Source organism: Synchiropus splendidus, chromosome 10 (genome assembly GCF_027744825.2).
Source record: "Synchiropus splendidus isolate RoL2022-P1 chromosome 10, RoL_Sspl_1.0, whole genome shotgun sequence".
Classification (NCBI taxonomy): Eukaryota; Metazoa; Chordata; class Actinopteri; order Syngnathiformes; family Callionymidae; genus Synchiropus; species Synchiropus splendidus.
In genome coordinates, this window is record NC_071343.1 from 5,120,057 (window position 1) to 5,138,216 (window position 18,160).

At 41.2% G+C, this 18,160-nt stretch overlaps 2 protein-coding genes across 3 annotated transcripts in view; one reads left to right on the top strand and one right to left on the bottom strand.

Annotated features, from left to right (window-relative positions):
- Positions 1 to 1,067: 1,067 nt before the first annotated feature.
- Positions 1,068 to 5,687, bottom strand: klf5b (Kruppel-like factor 5b). The gene is made up of 4 exons (XM_053876332.1): positions 5,446 to 5,687; positions 3,304 to 4,084; positions 3,188 to 3,247; positions 1,068 to 2,862 (listed from the first exon to the last, which is right to left on the bottom strand). Exons 1-4 carry the CDS (start codon positions 5,593 to 5,595, stop codon positions 2,684 to 2,686), a joined length of 1,170 nt encoding a protein of 389 aa, XP_053732307.1. The 5' UTR covers positions 5,596 to 5,687; the 3' UTR covers positions 1,068 to 2,683.
- dachd (dachshund d) overlaps positions 2,340 to 18,160 on the top strand; it is a 185,864-nt gene continuing 170,043 nt past the window's right edge. Inside the window, exon 1 of one of the 2 annotated variants that reach the window (XM_053876330.1) lies at positions 2,340 to 2,867. The gene's annotated coding sequence lies outside the window, so the exon portion shown is untranslated. The remainder of the gene's footprint in view (positions 2,868 to 18,160) is intronic. The other variant, XM_053876331.1, reaches the window with a different exon arrangement.

Sequence of the window (18,160 nt, forward strand, 5' to 3'; positions counted from 1 at the left end):
ACCGTATCTCATCAGACCAGTCTCATCTTGAGCTCAGTCCGTCAAGATTCTCAACAAACCTCAATTGTCCAACGTCTGCTTCCACTTGAAAACCATTCTAAAAATACGTTACCAAAGAACACCAGCATGTTCTCTTCTGCGGGATGTTCTCAGATCCGTACGTCAGATCCATACCCTTGCTTCAGTCGCTTTCAACTCGCGTAGCGTGTCCAAAATATTCTCTGTCAAAAGTTTGCCTCGTCAGTGGTCATAATGTTGTCTACATTGTCAAGAGGCCAATTCCTTCAGTAGAACTTGGAGAAGACTTATGGCGATGATAGATTTGCTCCTCGTGAAGATGGCAGATAACCTTTATGATTTATCACCCTGGAGCTGCTCTTTCAAAGTTATACGGAGAAAAAAAAAAAGCAATTAGTAGGTGTGATATTCTCCGCCCTCCTCATGGAAGTTCATTTTTAAAAATGAATTGTTTCACTGATATTAAAAAACTGTCTCTTGCGGCAGTGTCGATGTCACAGTGAAGGTGATGTGAGGCCCTGGAATACTGAGAGCTCATGGCAAAATTATAGAATGAATGAAGTCAATGTCAAGATCAAAAACTGTTTTCTAACTCCTTCATCGAAGTGTGATTATTTAGTTCCCTTCCGAATGGTAGGAAGACTGGCACAGATTCCATCCAGATCATATAAGAACAAGTCGCCTGTAGTGACAAGCAGCCATTCAAAACGAATCAACCTCGTGATGTTTTTGGACTGGGGGAGGAAAACGGAGTGCCAAGATAAGCTGACACAGAGATAACCAGAGAGAGATGTATAAATTGATATATTATTTACAAACAGAAAACATTTATACTACTTTCAATATGTTTTTTAATGATTAATATAATGGATGAATGAATTAATTTCCTTCCATTTATTTTTACCTCAGTGGGGCCTTCACAGTTCTGCACCAGCTATTTGGGGTGGGGGTGGTTTGGGGTGGGAGGTAGGAGACACTGGTCACTAGTTTGTCTCAGTGCTGCCACTAATACCTGTGGACTATGTTGACTCATTGTTAATCAAGTTTTTTTCATTGTGGAGATGTTTAATGGTAGAGATTTCCAATTGTGGGAGGAAATTTCACAAGGAGGTGAACAAAACAAGATGCATTTCATTTTCAATTTGTAGATTACATGTGTAAAATCCAATCCACTGCCTCTGACAGTACTCGACCTGATGACATGCATCCACCACTTTTTTGTCTCCACACTTTGACATTTTTTATTTCTGCTCATTTCTGACCTAAAACCCACCTTGTTCTTGGTCACCTTGTTTGTGGAGAATCAAAAATGACTCAACGTCACCAAGTACAATCAGGAGAGCTTCTTCGTGTCTCAAACAAAACACTTTATATTTAAGCAAGAAACAGTTGGTTTCCTTTAAAAACACACATCAGAGGAAACATTAACTCAACTTGGAAAATAAAAACCTATAGAATGCTGCTCAAACAACAAAATGTAAACGCAACAATGCATGATAACCAATTGAACATTTCGAGTGAACTGCACTGGCATATAAAAAAATTAAAGCTGATACAACAATACAGGAAGAGAGGAATAAGAGAAGAAACATAAAGGATTCAGCAGCGAGAGGAGACAGGAAAGAGAAGCTGTTCTTTCCTGTCACATTCTTATAATTTCTAAATTAATAGAAGGCACTTTGACAACTGATTTGGATGTAAAGCAAGTTTCAAAATGCAGTTATGTCTAAGAAAAAATACCTCATCAGTTTTGATAAAGTCAATATAGTCAATATATTTTTATAGCTTGAGTTTAATAAATTATGGTAAATGATTCCTCATGTTACTGAATCTTTCCACATCTATTAAAGCAGAAATGTTTAAGATGCTTTTCAAACTTAAATAACTTAAATGAGAGCATTTTATGATATATATTTTAAATATAAAACACTTTTCATGACACATTCAATGTTTTGTAAACTTCATACTTCAAAAAAAGTATACCTTTGTTTTACCCTATTTTACCATTTTGACTTGAATTCTATCTCTATTATATTTAAAACACAAAAAGAATGAGTTAAAAACAATATTTTCAAGTTCTTGTCAAATGAACTTTGGAAATATAGAAACTCATGATTCTCTCCATACCACTGAATGAATTACACTTAATTAACTAATGTTTTGTTTTAAATATTCATACACTTCAAATATTAATATTTATTAATTTTTTAATATTTTCTACCCTCCTCTTTCACCTCAGCCTATCTTGATCATCCTTTGTGGTCAGAATCTCATGAATGTTATTATAATATATATATTATTATGACTATGAATATTATTATGATTATGTCTAAATGTGGCCTTGCTTATAATAATAAAAAGCACACCCCTGGAACTTCATATCCAGGAGCTTGTTTTGAATTTTAGTTCCTCCTGAGTCGATATTGGCCTTCTTTTTCCTTTTGTTCCAGCAATTTTTGAAAGAAAAGAAAAAAGAAATATTACATTTAAAATTAAAATTGAGAGAAACAGAGATGATTTTAAATTATGTTTAAAATGAATATTTGTACATTATTCCTAATATTTTATGTATAAAATACAGTGACCATAACAACAGCAATAATAAAGAACTGCTGTAAAGCTTCACAGGTTCGAGCCCTGGACCAGCGACTTCCTCAGCAGCAGTCTAACTCTGGTGTCTCTTCATGTGAAGCGCCAGGTGATCCGAGCGTGAGAAGCAGCGGTTACACACTCGACACTGGAAAGGCTTCGCTCCTGTGTGTTTCCTGAAATGACGTGTCAGCTCGTCGGAGCGAGCGAAATGCCAGCCGCATCCGTCCCAGGAGCACTGATACGGTTTCTCTCCTACGGTAAGAACAACAAAAAAACATACTGATATAAATGTATATATATATATAAACTCCATGTGATGTAAAAGATGAAGAGCTTCTTTTAGTGTGTCAAACTCAAGGCCTGGGGGCCAAATCTGGCCCACCATGTGGCTTGAAGAGGCCCACTGATGCGAAATACATACAAAACAAAATATGACTTCACTGCAGTACATGTTAGAGGATACAATTCATGTTTGTATCCTTTAAAATCTCATTTCATCATTAATGTGTGGAGAACCAGTCCAGATTCCAAATTATTCATAACGAATTTTCTCATTTTAAGTTTGAAAGTTGCTTGCCTGTGTGTGTCCGTAAATGGGCTTTCAGATGTGATGACTTGGTGTAGACTTTCTTGCAACCTGAAAGCAGAACGTCATTTGACTTTCATTTCATTCAAGTGTGAACATTGTTTCACCTTGGATGTTGCAGTGGTGAATCCTTCGTCTCTCCAGATCTGAGTTTGTCCTTCTGTTATGCATCGCTGGGGCTGCTGGGGTCGTCTCCGGAGATCTCAGCTTGGTCAGCCCTGGACTCAGGCTATAAGGTTGACTCATTTCGGGACGTGGACTTTGAGTTGAGTCTGGGCTGTGAAAGCTTTGAATGGGAGTGAATGGTGTTTGCTGTGGGTCGCTGGGACAGCAGGTGAATTTGTAGGCGATACTGGCTTCATAAGTGGGAGGTGGGGTGAGATCGTGGAGCAAGTCTCTCCCTCTGTCCGGACTTGAGGGCTCAGAATTGGGGGGAGAGGGAGGCAGGTACGCTGGGAGTCCCTGCTGTGCTAAATGTGGGTTGAAAACCAAACAGTCGTTTGTAAGATTACGACCAACTGGGACACCTATTGGCACCACAGGAGCAGAGTTCAGATGGGGTCCGTGAATGGGCTGCTTGCTGTTCAGCAGCTGGAATTGGGGGATATTTTGGAAATTCTGTGCTTCCTGTGGGAAGTAAAAGTTACTGCTGTAAACGCCGGGGTATTCTGGGATTGAGGGTGGGAGCATCAGACAGTTTGAGGGTTCCATCTTGACCTGACTTGTCCTGCAGTGACCAGGGTGCTCATATGTAGCATTGGGGTGGGGCATATAGGAGGGTGGGGGTTCTTTGGTGAACAGCTGGTCCAGCACCAAACCACCATCCCGTAGTAACATCTTGGAATTCTGAGGCAGTGAGGGAAACAAGCAGTCCATTTCAGGTTTCACCTGGAAAGCAAAGCAACAAGCTGTAAAGGGATTTGACCCGATGGTTGTCCTAACCCTTGGAGATGTCAGGAACTACTTCATCTGGGTTGCACTGCGTGAGGTTTCAATCATGAAGCTAGTTCTTAGGGAGCTGACCGCAACTGGTCTCTGATGGCTGCAACCATACCCGAGGAGTTTCTCATGCAGTTGCAAGCAATAAAACATCAACGCGCAAGTTTACTGTCAGGTCTGCCTTTCCTTCTTTCGGCTCAAGAATTGTTTTACGGAGTGAAAACGGGGCTTAAACGGCAGTTTTTGAGTAGTTGGCTTCTCCTTTTCCTGTGATGCAAGAAAGACCCTTGTGATGTAATTAGCCCCCACCAGTCATCGTAGTTATCAAAGGCGACCTTTTTGTCACTGAGATGGAAACAGTAGAAAAGCCATTAAAAAAGACACAAAGAAATTTGATTTAAGTTGGATTTTGTCCATTGACTGATGAAATATGTACATGGTTTCTTTCCAGCAGCTGCACTGGAAAACCTCAGTGGAAGATTTTAGTAAAGCCTGACAAACTATTTCAACCTGATATCAGTTATGATAAAAGTAGTGCCAATATTTTGCAACTTAAACCAAGAACATCCAGCCATCGACTGCTTCCTGTGATTCAGGTTTGAATAATACCTCTGTGATTGGTGACAAAAAGCTGTGTGGAAGTTGAGCAGTGCAGGAAAGCAGCTGTGAAAAGTGAAAGTGAACCCTTCACTTTTGTGTTTTTTTTTTGCTGCAATAAAATGCATATTCGTTTTGAAATACCATTTTATCTAATTATAAATATTCGCCACATTTTCATGTTTGGTGTGTAACTTTTCTCACTAGTTTACTAACACACTGAGAGAGACCAGGGAGCAGGCCAGCTGGTCAGCAACAAATGGGCCCCCGCTGGGGCCTTCAATTGGCTGAACTGTCCCTAGAAAGCAGCAGAGTGGTGGTCATTGTCTTTGACCTATTAATGTCATTACTATTCCAGGTGGCACTTGGGACCTTCGTGTTTCTAATTATGTAAAATAAAATGTAAAAGTGCACGGTGGAATATGGATGAAGAACATTGATCCAAACAGGGTCGCGAGCACTACGGGAGCCAGAGTTAGCATCACAGGACTGACACATCAGCAGTAGCTAACTGGTGGGAATCAATGTGGATTTCCATACGGAACACGCACGCACACACACACACACCCTCGGAAAGCATCTTGAACTGCCGGGAAATTCGTGGCTGAAATTAGAACTAGCAGTTGCTGCGCAGCCGTCATCGTTTGCACAAGTTTTCATCGAGAAAAACACGTCTCTGTCGAAAGATTCAAACAAACTCTGACGAGTCTCACCCCGCTGAAGTGGTTAGGAGAAGGACCTGTGTCACAGCGCACTTGTCCATGAGCTTCACCGCGGTGACCGTCGGTCGTCCGCGGCGCCGTTTTACGCGGAAACTGCGCGTCCTGAAACGGCGCACACCAGCCGCGCGCCGAAGCGGCCATGAATGGTCAGATCGGTCCCGCTCGAATACCAGGAGGCATCGATGATCCGATTTACTGGTCGGGGCTGTCAGACGGTCTTTCTCCTCGTTTGTTTTGAGCGGTCCAATTGCACAAGTGCGTGTGCAGGGCGGAGCCGCGCAACACGAGCAGCCGATCAGACGGATCCAGCTGCAGGGTGAGGAGGAAGAGGAGGAGGAAGAGGAGGGGGGGTACACTTGAACATGAGGGGGACCCTAAAATATGTGTCTAGTGAACCAGTGATGAGTTCTTCATATGTAGCACGTGATACATGCAATTTTTTCATCCATCCATCGACCAACCCAACCGTTCATCCTGGCATGCGCCTCACAACCACCTGGTTCATCTATCAACCCGCCAACTCATGATCATCTCAACCATCCACCCATGCATTGATCCTTCCATCCAACTCATCCAAATTCTGCCTATTCTATCACTAACTCCCCCATCATCCATCCATCCATCCGTCCATCCATCCATCTCATTTTTATTTATCCTTTTACCTACAACTCATCATCATCTATTTCTCCATCTAAGCCTTTCCTTCACTTGAAACAGCCACTTTAAATGCCACAACTCTCACCTGTGTCTCTCTGCCCATGTTATATTGTTTCAAGGAATCCCTCCTTTTGCTCACTTAACATACTTCGAAGCACTTACTAGTTCTCCCCAGCGAGCACTAGTCCCCCTCTGGCATGTTAAAAACGCCACCGCAGTGCAGCTGTCTGTCAGGGCAACACTTGAAGCCAACATTCCTGCTCTGACGCAGAGGCTCGTACACATACTTTGGCATTTGAGCGTTGTGTTTCACCATGAAAACACATAACAAGACACGAGGTACTCATCATGGGAATATACTGTACAGTCAAACCAACTGACTTGTGTTTATATATGCTTGTTAATCTCAATTGTTTATGCATTTGAGCATGATATATTTACACCACTGTATTCTGTTTTCTCCTGATCAATCAATTAATTTTTGACACATTTATTTAGTTTATTCATCAATCAATTTAATAAATTCCAGGTGGTAAAAGGCTCATTTATTCAGCTACACTATTGTCTTATCAGTGCTCTAAAAAAAGGATCATTGCTTCACATAACTTAAATATATTTCATTTTCACCTCAGCAATCACTGCTCTTTTTTTTCTGTTTAACCAAACGGAATAGATGTAGATTCTTCTTCTTAATTTTTAATCTTTTATTTTTAGAAAGAGTCAAATGAAAGCTTTCAGAACTGTGAGTTAAGGCATACATTTCTTAAGACCGTTACTTTTCATCACACACTGTCACAATTTTTTTTTTTTTTGGATTGACCTTGAATTACCTTCTTGAATCTCTTGCAATATCAATAAGTATTACAGATCACACTTATTTTCAGAAACTCATAGGGTGACTGCAACAAAGTCTTTGAATAATAATAATAATAATAATAACATGCAAAAACATTTCATTTTGCAGCATAAATACTGTATAATGAATCTAGAAGGAATTAGAATTCAGTGGATGTGGATATATAAATGTCTATTCTGAAAAATATTGAGTGACACGGTTTCTTTTTATACAAATAAAACTATTAAAAAGACAAATTAAATTAAGGAGTTCACTGACCTCACATATGTACCATTCAGTTAAGCAAAAAAGTTCTTCATAAATAAAGTTAATAAAGTCTCAATAAAGTACATTTTAAGTCACATGAAACAGTTTATAATGAATTTAATCTGGATTCAGCGTGGTCTCGAAAAAAAAAAAGCCTTAATGTGTTGTGATGGTTGAATGATGACTGCCTGCCCAGCATGTGTTGACCTTTCCAAGTGCAATTTAAATCTGTAGAAGTGTCATCTCTGAGAGGAGCAACTGTCGTTCTTGGCTTGAGCCTCATATCGAGCGGCGAATGTAAGCAGAGCCTACGTCTGCAGCCCCCGAATTAAAACCTCACAATATGGCCAACAACTGCAGGATGGAAGGGCGGGAATGCTGAGTATGTGCTTAGTGCATCATAACGTGTCTCTGCTCTCACTTGGACAAATATAGCAGCAACAAGTCGGGTCAATAACAACACACATGCTTCATGTCCTCTGTGAATATTCATGTGTAAATTGCATTTAAATCAGCAGTATTCATTTCTATTTTTACCACTTAAATGTGGGGTTTGTGCCTTCTCTCTGTGCTCAGGTGGTTTTCTCTCGGTGCTCTGGTTTCCTCCCACAGGCCAGGTTAATTGGTGGCTCTAAATTATTCTGTCTGTCTGTGTGTGCCTTGCAATGGACTGGTGAACTGCACAGGGTGTCCACAGCCTCTTGCCCCGACTAGCTGGACTCATTGAGCCCCACAAGTTCATTCCCTCCAACTCCAAGCCCCATAACGTACTGCAATAGTCAACTGGCTCTTCACCTTGGATTCATGAGCATGTCCGTGTGCACTTTTGCCAGGTGCTGACCACTGCAGGATAAGATGCGCCACAAGGGATTATAAAGCCTGAGAGTAATAGTAGCATTTTCAGAACTGATGCAAGAAAGAAAGTGACAGCTGTTATAGACGAAATTACAGTGACATGTTTTTTAAACCTGGCATGCACTTGGCCTTCAGAAGCTTTTCCGCACCACATAAGAACTGACTTGAATAAGGAAAACAGTTGTGCTAGAGTACTCTGTTGCGCCAGTAGAGGGCAGTACTCCGCTGCAGATGAACGTCATAACGTTGTGAAGTGCTTTTTGTTTTACATTAAGATGAAAGATTCCTTTATGCGACAGTTACTCTAATTTATTTGTGCACATCTGATGAAGAGAAAATAAACATGTTTATAAATTTTCATCCTGTTTCTGTTTGATAAGTATTTTTAACTATTTAAACAAATTGTAACTGCATAAAAAAATCACACACAAAAAAAACACATTTGTGTTGCTTAATTACAAATGAATGTGTTGCTACACAAATGAAAATAATATATAATACATTAAATTAATTTCGATTTGAATTTTTCTGTGTACTTAAAGTGTTTATTCAAATAAAAAATTATAATTCTATTACATTTGATGATGAATAATAGTCAGATCCAGAACGTTTGAAAGTCACTTTGTTTAACTCGAAATACCTATATTTTCCATTTAAAAAAATCGAATTTATGTGCTCCAGATTACAAAGAGTAGCATTGAAATACAAAAGCATATTTGGACGCAGCCCGAGTATTAAACAGCAATTATCCTAAAACCCCTTTAATACACTGGTTTACTCATATGTCATCTTTATAATCTGGAGGAGATGCTCTGAATTACAATGTCAGTTTATTAAGAGGCCGTCCTTGGGAAAAAAAAAGCAATCAATAATCCCTTCTTTGACTTTATTATTTGGTCTGAAGTTTGGCTGTGTTACAAGCACGCCTTGTTGACTCGCCGCTGCATTTATCTGATCTGACACTGTTTCATTAAGCAACTGCAATCATTTCCATGGCGCACGCACGCGCGCACACACAAACACACATTAGAGCACTCCTGTTTGCAAAGCAGCAGATGAGGCTAATGCCGTTCTCTGGGGAGAAATTCAATATAATTCATTAATTAAATGGAATAATTGAATTACAGTAACTTAGAAAGCATTCATCAATATAATTGTTTCTGGAGCCGCGGTTATAATTGAGCTCAAAGTGAAAACAAGTCCGTTTCTAATGTTGGTAATGTGCTGACATGCGTCTCCCGCCCTCTCTGTGATCTTCCGCCTTCTCCGCAGCGTCTTTCCTTTGATAGCAGGCCATACCACATCAGCACGACCAAAACATTTATTACAGCCATTTAATTTAACCTCTCTACAGGCAGCGACTAGAAGACAGCGATGATAGCGCCGGCGCTCTGACAGACTCTTGCTGTTTGCCTTCTAATCTGATGCTGCCCTTTCATAAGGACCTGGCCTCCGAACATACCTGTCTTGGATTTCACCGCAGAGATGACCAAATAGACTCCAGTTCATTCTCGGGGAGTCGAAATAATAAAACATAATTTCAGTCTAATCTGCCAGAAGAATGTGGTTTGAAGTTGACAGTGCTCCGTCTTCTCCCAGGAATAATTAGCTTTTTGAGTACAGCAGCGGAGGCCAGGGAGGTAAACCTGCAGCTTACAGGTGCACAGACAACCTCTCTCTTGTTCCAGAAATGGATGGGTGTGTGGGGTGGGTGGGGAGGAGGAGGAGGCGGAGGGGCACTGAAAGAATCCATCCACCAGTTCAAACTACAAGACAGCACCACGGCATTCTCCCATGATCAGCGCTCAATTTGAAGAGAACAAAGAGACGCTGTAGCTCCTGCCGTCTGATATCACCGACAATAACTCTGCTCATTATCAGTTTGTTGGACAGGTTTGTATAAATTGACCGCCTTGTAATCTGCTTGATGTTTCTGGGCAGAAATATAAATAACAGAAGTTCGATACATCACGCCTGGGAAAGCTTGTCCAGGCATTGATTTGGAAGTTAAAATGTAATGTCCCTATCAATCATTAGATATTCAGAATTTGCCAGCGATTTTATGAGCGCAGGTTACTCTCCATTGTTTACGCAGGAGCTGTGGCCCAGAGATGAACCTCGCTGGTCAATCAGCACCACTCTGATGAGTTTCATTGTGGAGCCACGCCCACTATGACATCACTCAGCCGACAATATACGCAGTAACGCGCACCAAATCAACTGAAGAGTTTAGAATGACTTGCCGAAACACAGGAGAGCTTTTAATCGGCTCTGTTAAAGCGGTTTCATGGTCAATCCACTTTTAAAATTCGTGTGTTTCCTTTGCATCTTAAGCTCGATTGAAAAAGAGGATTTCAAGATGTGTTGATACAAACAATCCTCACCCCCATTGATGTTTGGAAAGTGGACTTTTGCGTCCTATACTGACGCCAAAGGCAGCCCTCTGCGTCGCATGTTGACGCATAGGCACATTCAGAAGCTTTCTTCATTGACTTGCATTGGATGTCAGTTGCTATTTTACTATCTGTGCGGCTGGTTGAGGGGCTTTAAATAGCAATTGACGTGTCTTTATGTGAAGAATGACAGGACATCCCATGTCTTACCTAAATCCAACCTCCATCTATTTGCCAGGTAAGGCAGAACATGCGCTTCAATTGAAAACCTGCAGCAACATGCAACACTGAAGAATGCCGTCGGCGTAAATATAGGATGCAAAAGTCCACTTTCCCCACGTCAATATATTACGGCATGGAAGTGAGGATGGGTTGGTTGTTAACAGCAGGATTAGGGAACGCATCATTGGATCAAACCGTCATGCGAGTGTGGAGCCAAGACTTGGTCATTCCGCAACTCGGAAATGCTTTACCAGCCTGTACCAGCAAGTCATTGGAGACCAGTAGGCTGTCAGGAAAGAGCTTTTTGGGTGCTCTCTGTTCAGTGCCGTGGCGTCCTGTGCCTCTGCTTGAAGAGTCACATAACAATTCATGTGTTTGAACTTAAACTAGTAGCATTTGCTGAGACTAACACTCAAAATGCATCTTCAATAAGCTTATATTTTACGAACAAAAGGAGGATTTTATCAAATGACTTCTGGAGTTGCAGTGACTGAACGGTGACTCTTACTTTTTTTTTTTTTTTTTGGAACTTTGTGTGATCCGCGTCTCATCCGGAATACTGCCCTTGTCTTGTTAACATGGAAATATTGCCGGCCGTAAAAATAGCGGGTGACAAACAAGCTGAGCTTCCATTCGTCAAACTTCCTCCAGATTTTAATGGCGCCTGCTAATTGAGCGGAGAAATCTGTCCGTCTCTGAACGTGGCTCTGAAAGCTGCCAAACAGCTGTCCGTGCTCTGGAGAATCATATGGAAGAATGCATTATCGACCTTGTTTGAATATTCCCTCAGATTCGGAATAATCAGCCGGCTATTCAGCGGCGTGATGGCCGAGCACAGATGCCAAAGCACAGCTGAGGGGAGCGACGGCGGCGGCGGAACGCTGCTTAAACAAGCGCGAGGAGTGTGTGAATAATGCAGGGCCGCTTATCCTACATATTCTCTCCCTCTTCTTTGTGCATCCTTTTATCTCCCTCCTTTCTTGTTCAAGGTGATCCTCACTTTGCATATAGCTGATTAATCTTATTGCACAGTGGCTAACATTGATCACAGAAATGATTAGAAATGCATTAGTCAGCAGAGTGTTTGCAGCCCTCAGTTTTAAGTGCTCGTGCCAAGCCATTTTCCATAGGTGTCCGCGATTTTAATTTTGTTATATAGAATATTGCAAATGGATGCACGCCGGCTGCCCAAAACACAGCATCAAAGCTTTAATGCTCGCGGACATAATTGAATCTGTGAGATGGCAGCTCTGATGGACTGTGTCGCGAAGGCAGCGCTGCTAAATTCATTATGCTAAAAGTTGCTAGATCCCACTGGATGATGAAAGACCGGACTGTTGTTTTGGGTTTTCACGCGGATTGTGAAGTTGATGACAGGAGAAGGATAACCAGTGAGAGGGCGTTTGCACCTTTTTTTTGTGTGTCGGCTAATTGACTGAATGATGCCAACCGCTAAATGAACAGCTCCACCGGCAAGGGGACAGCTGGTTGGTTTTGTGTCGGACACACACGTCGCGGGTCGCATTCCACTCTGCAGTTCCTTTAGTATCACTTTTCTTTATGGCTGCAATCATGAAAACAAGATTTGCCGCGGGAGTTGTACGGCAACGCTAACTGCTTCTCTGATGATAAAGCGGAGCGAAACAGAATCACACATCATTGGGCCGTTTCGCCAGTCGACTTTGCAAACAACTGTCACACCTCTTACAGATCTGTTCATGATGTTCGACTTTGAATTATGCCGATTCTGTTCATGCTAGTTAGCATAGCGGTGATGAAGCTAGCACAAGACTGTGACAAAGTCATTGTTTCAAGTTGTATCATTGTATCAAGTAGTGATGGTCTGGTGAGGCTTCATGAGTCAGTGTCATTATTTTTAGAGCTCAGCTCTCAGCTGAGAAATGGTGTGAGGTTTCATTGAAATGGCTGTTCAAAACCAAATAGGGCACAGAGCGCCATCTATTGGGCTCAGAAATTGAGGACTCTTTTATCAAGCCTCATCTGCCCATCACTAATCTCAAGTATGAATAGAAAAACAATGGCCCCCCTGTGGAACCTCTTTCCAAAGGTGCTTTAGGCTTGAAGAAAAAAAGTTTTATCTTAATACTGTGTAAAGTGTAGACACCCATAAAGAGCACTGAGAGATGTGCGAGGCAAACCATTTGAATTCACCAATAATTCTCAATGTCTTTAATCTGTATTATTATTATTATCATTATCATTATCATTATTATCAATCATCACTAGTTCAGCTATAAATATTTCATGTTAAAGTTTGTTGTTCACTCATTTTCCTTCCTGTCCTATGATTATTTCTGACAATGTAATTTAGGAAAAAAAAACAAAAGCAAAAACAAGCAGATACTAGAACGCAGTTTCATGTCCATAATTCTTTTGGCATTTATGTGCAAATTAGATAAAAACTTTTGCTTTTCCAAAAATCATTTCATGGCCCCAAAAACATTATACAATGTGGTCCACTATAATGTGTGTTCGGTTTGTTTGAAACAAAATTCCCAAACTGATCTTGATTTTATGATCTGTGAGTTGATGACCTACACACAAAATTTAAAGAGTTAATTCAAAAATCTGCAGTTGAAAAAATGGAAATTATATTTTGTGCTTAAATAACAAAAGTTTGAGTGTGTTTTGCGCCAGAGAGTTTTCATCTAAATGTCCACATCAACAATCAAATAATAGTGAATAATGAACAGGAGATGATGAACAGATGATTTCCACGATGAGGCAAAAGCTACGTTCCACAATACAGAGACAACAGCCTGGGTTTTAAATCCACTAAATTTGATATATGTATTTGTCAATAGGACTATCTGCCATCACGAGCATTAGCTGACCACATATATTATTCAAAGTCGGAAAACTGACACAGCAATCTAGTGAATCAACGATCTGTGCGATTAAATCTGAGGCAGAGAAAATGTATTCATATCGCTAATAATGTCAAAGTGCTCCAGAGAGAAGCTCTGAATTAACTCTGTTCCAGCGAGGAGGATATCCATTGTCATTCTTTACCCACCAGAAAAATAAAAGTTAAACGCCGTTCCATCATTCTTCTTTGTTTTTGAAGCCATTCTTCATTTTCCCCTGACCTCACTGACTGGTGATGCTCCCCCTTCCTCCTCCTCCTCTTCCTCCTCCTCCTCATCATGACTTGGATGCCTCCTTTAATCATTAACAAAGTCTTTCTTTATCCTCCGAATGTAATCTTTTTTTTTTCTTCCCTCTGATTGCCGAGGTAATGGGAGTTCATGTTCACTCCAAATGCCTTTAAGCTCCTCTATTCTCTTGTGCTTAAGTATACAAGGATGCCCTTGTCAGAGTCTCACTAGGTAACGTTCATTATGCTAAAGTGCTCTGCACACGTCTCGCGCACGGATCGAGGAAATGATTATTTATAATTTCACAGTGACAAAACATGGAGCTGACGCTTCCGACAATGAGGCTGGAGCTACAGAGATGTTGATCCTGTGGAATCAAAAGTGCCTCGTTTATGAAGAACTAGTCAAACAGGTGGATGGGGAGGTCGAGCTGAGATCTGAGTCAAACATTAGGCTGGCAAAGATGATGGAAATAAATGAGTGACAATTACATTATGAGCAGGTTAAGTTGAAAGTGACAAGAGTAATAAACAATACAAGACTGAAATTTCTCACAAATCACGTATAATTAAAGTTTGTGCATGTATTTTATATCAAGTTTAAAGTGAATAAACTGGAACCAAATACCACTTGATATAGTGCAGGTTTTTTGCAGCAAGTGTCCACACTTTCTGAATTTTGTTGTGTTTTCTATTGACTCGTGAGCTGATGTGACGTTGACATGCATTTTGCATTTACAGTCTAACTGAAATATGGTGTGATTAATGTTGTGTTGTTCTTTGTGTGGTGCTTTCACATTACACAAATTGTCCCCTGTGTGAGTTTGATTTGTTTTTCCACCGTGAACCACCAACATACATCATACAGCGAAACAGAATAGTACATTATTGGGCTGTTTTGCCAGTCGACTTCACAAACAACTTTCACACCTGTGTTTTGAACCTCTTATGGATCTGTTCATGATGTTTGACTTTGAATTATGCCGATTGTATTCCTGCTAGTTAGCATAGCGCTGATGAAGCTAGCACAAGACTGTGGCTAAGTCATTGTCGAGAAAGTGACAGAATTATGTATCAAGTAGTCTGGTGTAGTCTAGTGGTCTGGTGAGGCTTCATGAATCCGTGTCATTATTTTCAGAGCTCAGTAGGTGGCGCTCTCAGCTGAGAAATGTTGTTTTCATTGGTTTCATTGAATCGGCTTTGCCAATGTTGCTTTAGGCTTGAAGAAAAAAGTTTTTATCTTAATACTGTATAAAGTGTAGACACCCATAAAGAGCACTGAGAGATGCACGGAGGCAAACCATTTGAATTCACCAATAATTCTCCTTCATCCATGACCGGACCTTTAACCCATCACATCCTAGGTCTGTTGTAGATGTTGCAACAGAGATGAGAGCAACACAGACCTTTATTATTACTATCAGTTGTTGTTGTTTATGTATTTCAAAATTACACAATTCGATGATCAAAACCTGTTTGATAGTTTTGAGTTATCAGCCCTCACTCTCTCTTCATTTATCTGACTGTATTTATCAAAGCTATTTATTTCAGCTGAGAGCCCCTGAGAGCAGCAGAGGGGCAACACATCAGGGTCCCAACAAGACGACTCTCGCCACATGTTCAACACTCGCCGTTAAAAGCCTGGGGAAATTAATGAGCTTCCATTGGCACCCACACAACAAAGGAATCTATAAAGCAGCCTTAATGCTCTCAGAGAACTTTACTCTCCAGTAGTTCCCAACCAACCGGTAGCAGCAGATTTAATTTTATTTCCCTTGTAACCTGCAGCCGGAGCCGAAACTGCTTCCCGTTGCATCTTTTACATAAATGTTACTCCAGATTGGAATTGTTCTCCGCTCACTCTTAATCAAAGGTACGTCGATAGTTAACCACCTCGGCTTGTCAAAACTCTTTGTGTAAATATACTTTACACAAAGCAGTAAAAGAAAATCCATAAAGCTGTGAAATATCGCTGTTATTCGCCGCAAAGCAAAATAAAAAGCGCTGTAAAAACACGGCGTCCGTGGAGAACAGAGCGCTCGGGCGCCGATTTCCGACCTGCTTGTACACAATTAAGACAACTATAGGAATCAAAGGAGCGCCGAGGTTTGCAGAAAGGTATTAATTAGAACTTTATTTATGCAGATGCTCTGTACATTTGCATAAAAAGCAATTCCACAGATGGGTTTATGGCGGTAATGACTGTACCGGCCTGCAATAAAACATCTGCTTAATCACAACGGAGACAGTCGATGGCTGCAGTGGAAACAGGGCTGATCAAGTCTGACTTGAAGAAAGTGCTGAGGTGAAAAATCCGGGTGGGCATCTCGGGCAGACGGAAATTAAGCTCAGAAATATTTATTTAATTTCAGTCAAAGCCATGTATTTCATGGGACGCTGTTTGCTGCATGTTAATGGTTATCCTTGCCATTCCAAGTCTAGTCATAGTCCCAACAGACTCCAAGTCTCCGATGGTTGCTGTAGTTCTTCCCCTGGTCTGGAAGGGGAACAGCAGCTTTTGATTCTTTTTGACTTCTGTCTGGTGTCTCAAGGTCTGGGCCATGTCTGGAGGGCCAGCTGTTGATGTAGTCATACTCAACTGTTATCGGGCTGATGCAACTTTGTCACCAGGTTGTCACCTATTTTGTTGTTCTTTTTACAAATTAATTGTTGAGCTATATTACGTACCTCTGCTATGGTGGTTATGCAGTTGTTGGTGTCTGTCTGTTTGCAAAATCACCCCAAAAATGGATTTTGGCTAAATGACTATAACCTCCAGGAAATATTGAAAATGGGACAAGAAATTCAAGATGATTGGAAGGACTCCTTGCCAGGAGAGCGCCACCGCGAGGTCAACTTTTTAATAGTGCAGGCCAGTTCTGGAATGCTACTGTTATCAGCTGTCCTCTTCTCCCCATCGAGATCAACTATATTTCTCACGCAAAAAAGTTTTGAATTACATCTGTAAAAAGAATGTAGGTCATTGGTAAGAAAAATGAATGAATGAATGAATAAATAAACCTGTATTGGCATGAAAAATGATATGTTATAAGGCTAAGAGGATCAAATGATTTTGAAATTACTCGACCTTTTTTAGCTCTCAGAAAGTGAAAAAGTGGACATGTAGTGCCTCTATGGTTCAAGAGCAATCGTACTCCAGGTACCATACGACAGGATCTGCAGGTCAGTGTCTGAAGAACAGGGAATGTGAGGTTGGAGGAGGTCAGTGAGGTCGGGGGGGACCTGACTGTGGAGGGGAATGAAAGAGATAAGGAGCATTTGGTGGACTGGGGTGGCCACCCATGTGAAGAAAAGTTTTTATTATATAACTATTGTATGTGAACAGGGACCTTTGTAAAACAAGGTTTGACCGTATGTTGCTTCTAAAGTCATCTCTCTTGGGTTTTGTTCAAAGTCAACCCCAACCTTGCGGACGTTTCCACTTTAACTTGACAGTTTCAGTAACTCTCACAAGAGTTTTCTTTCTTTCTGTCCTCCGCTTCCCTGATCGCACATTGTCGGTGCCAAAAGCAAAGTCTGAATCTCAACTGTGATGAAGTGGTCCACCCAAATATTTTCTTACGTTACACCACTTATTGATCTAACTCTTCGAAATAGGATTAGTAGTTTTTTCATGACTCTCTTTAGAGTCGATGAAAAAAGGAGCGCTAGTTAAAAGAGATGCTCTTCTGATGGTCGCTTCTCTGATGTGCAGAAAAATACGTGCTGGCAGAACAATCCACGCACTGTTTTCTAAGAGAAGACAGAATTTCGTTCCAAGTTGAGCCAAGTCTTTGTCTACGTGTGCCAACCATTCTCAAAATATTCCACTTTTTAATCCAGGAGAGTCACACACAGATCCCCAGCAGCACACACACACATGCACACAGCAGTGTGGCTGCAAGGTCACTTCAAGTATTGATAAATCACCCAGCTGTGATTCCCTCCTGACAGCTCAAACTAACATCAAGCTGGATGGGGGAGAACAAAAGACCATCAAGCGGCCCTTTTCCTGACACTTTTATTCAATCACGGCCAGATTGCTTACGACAGCACCAGCAGCTGTTTCGTCTTCATCTTTCCCCATTTGATAAAGCGTGTCAAGTCATATTTCTGTAAGTACTTCACCTCACCCCATACTGTGCAGAGCCGCAGCGATTCGGCATATGCACATTCCACATGAGAGGATCGTCAAATGGGTCAGGGAGTAATGACACCCCTCTGAAGGTCGCGGGCGGGAGGTTGGTGGGGTGCAGGTAGGAGGTGTGGGGGGGTGACGACAAAGCAACAAGCTGAAGGTTAAAGATAAGAACAGCGGCAGAGATATCGAAGATAGCGGGCAGAAATTAAACAATGAGG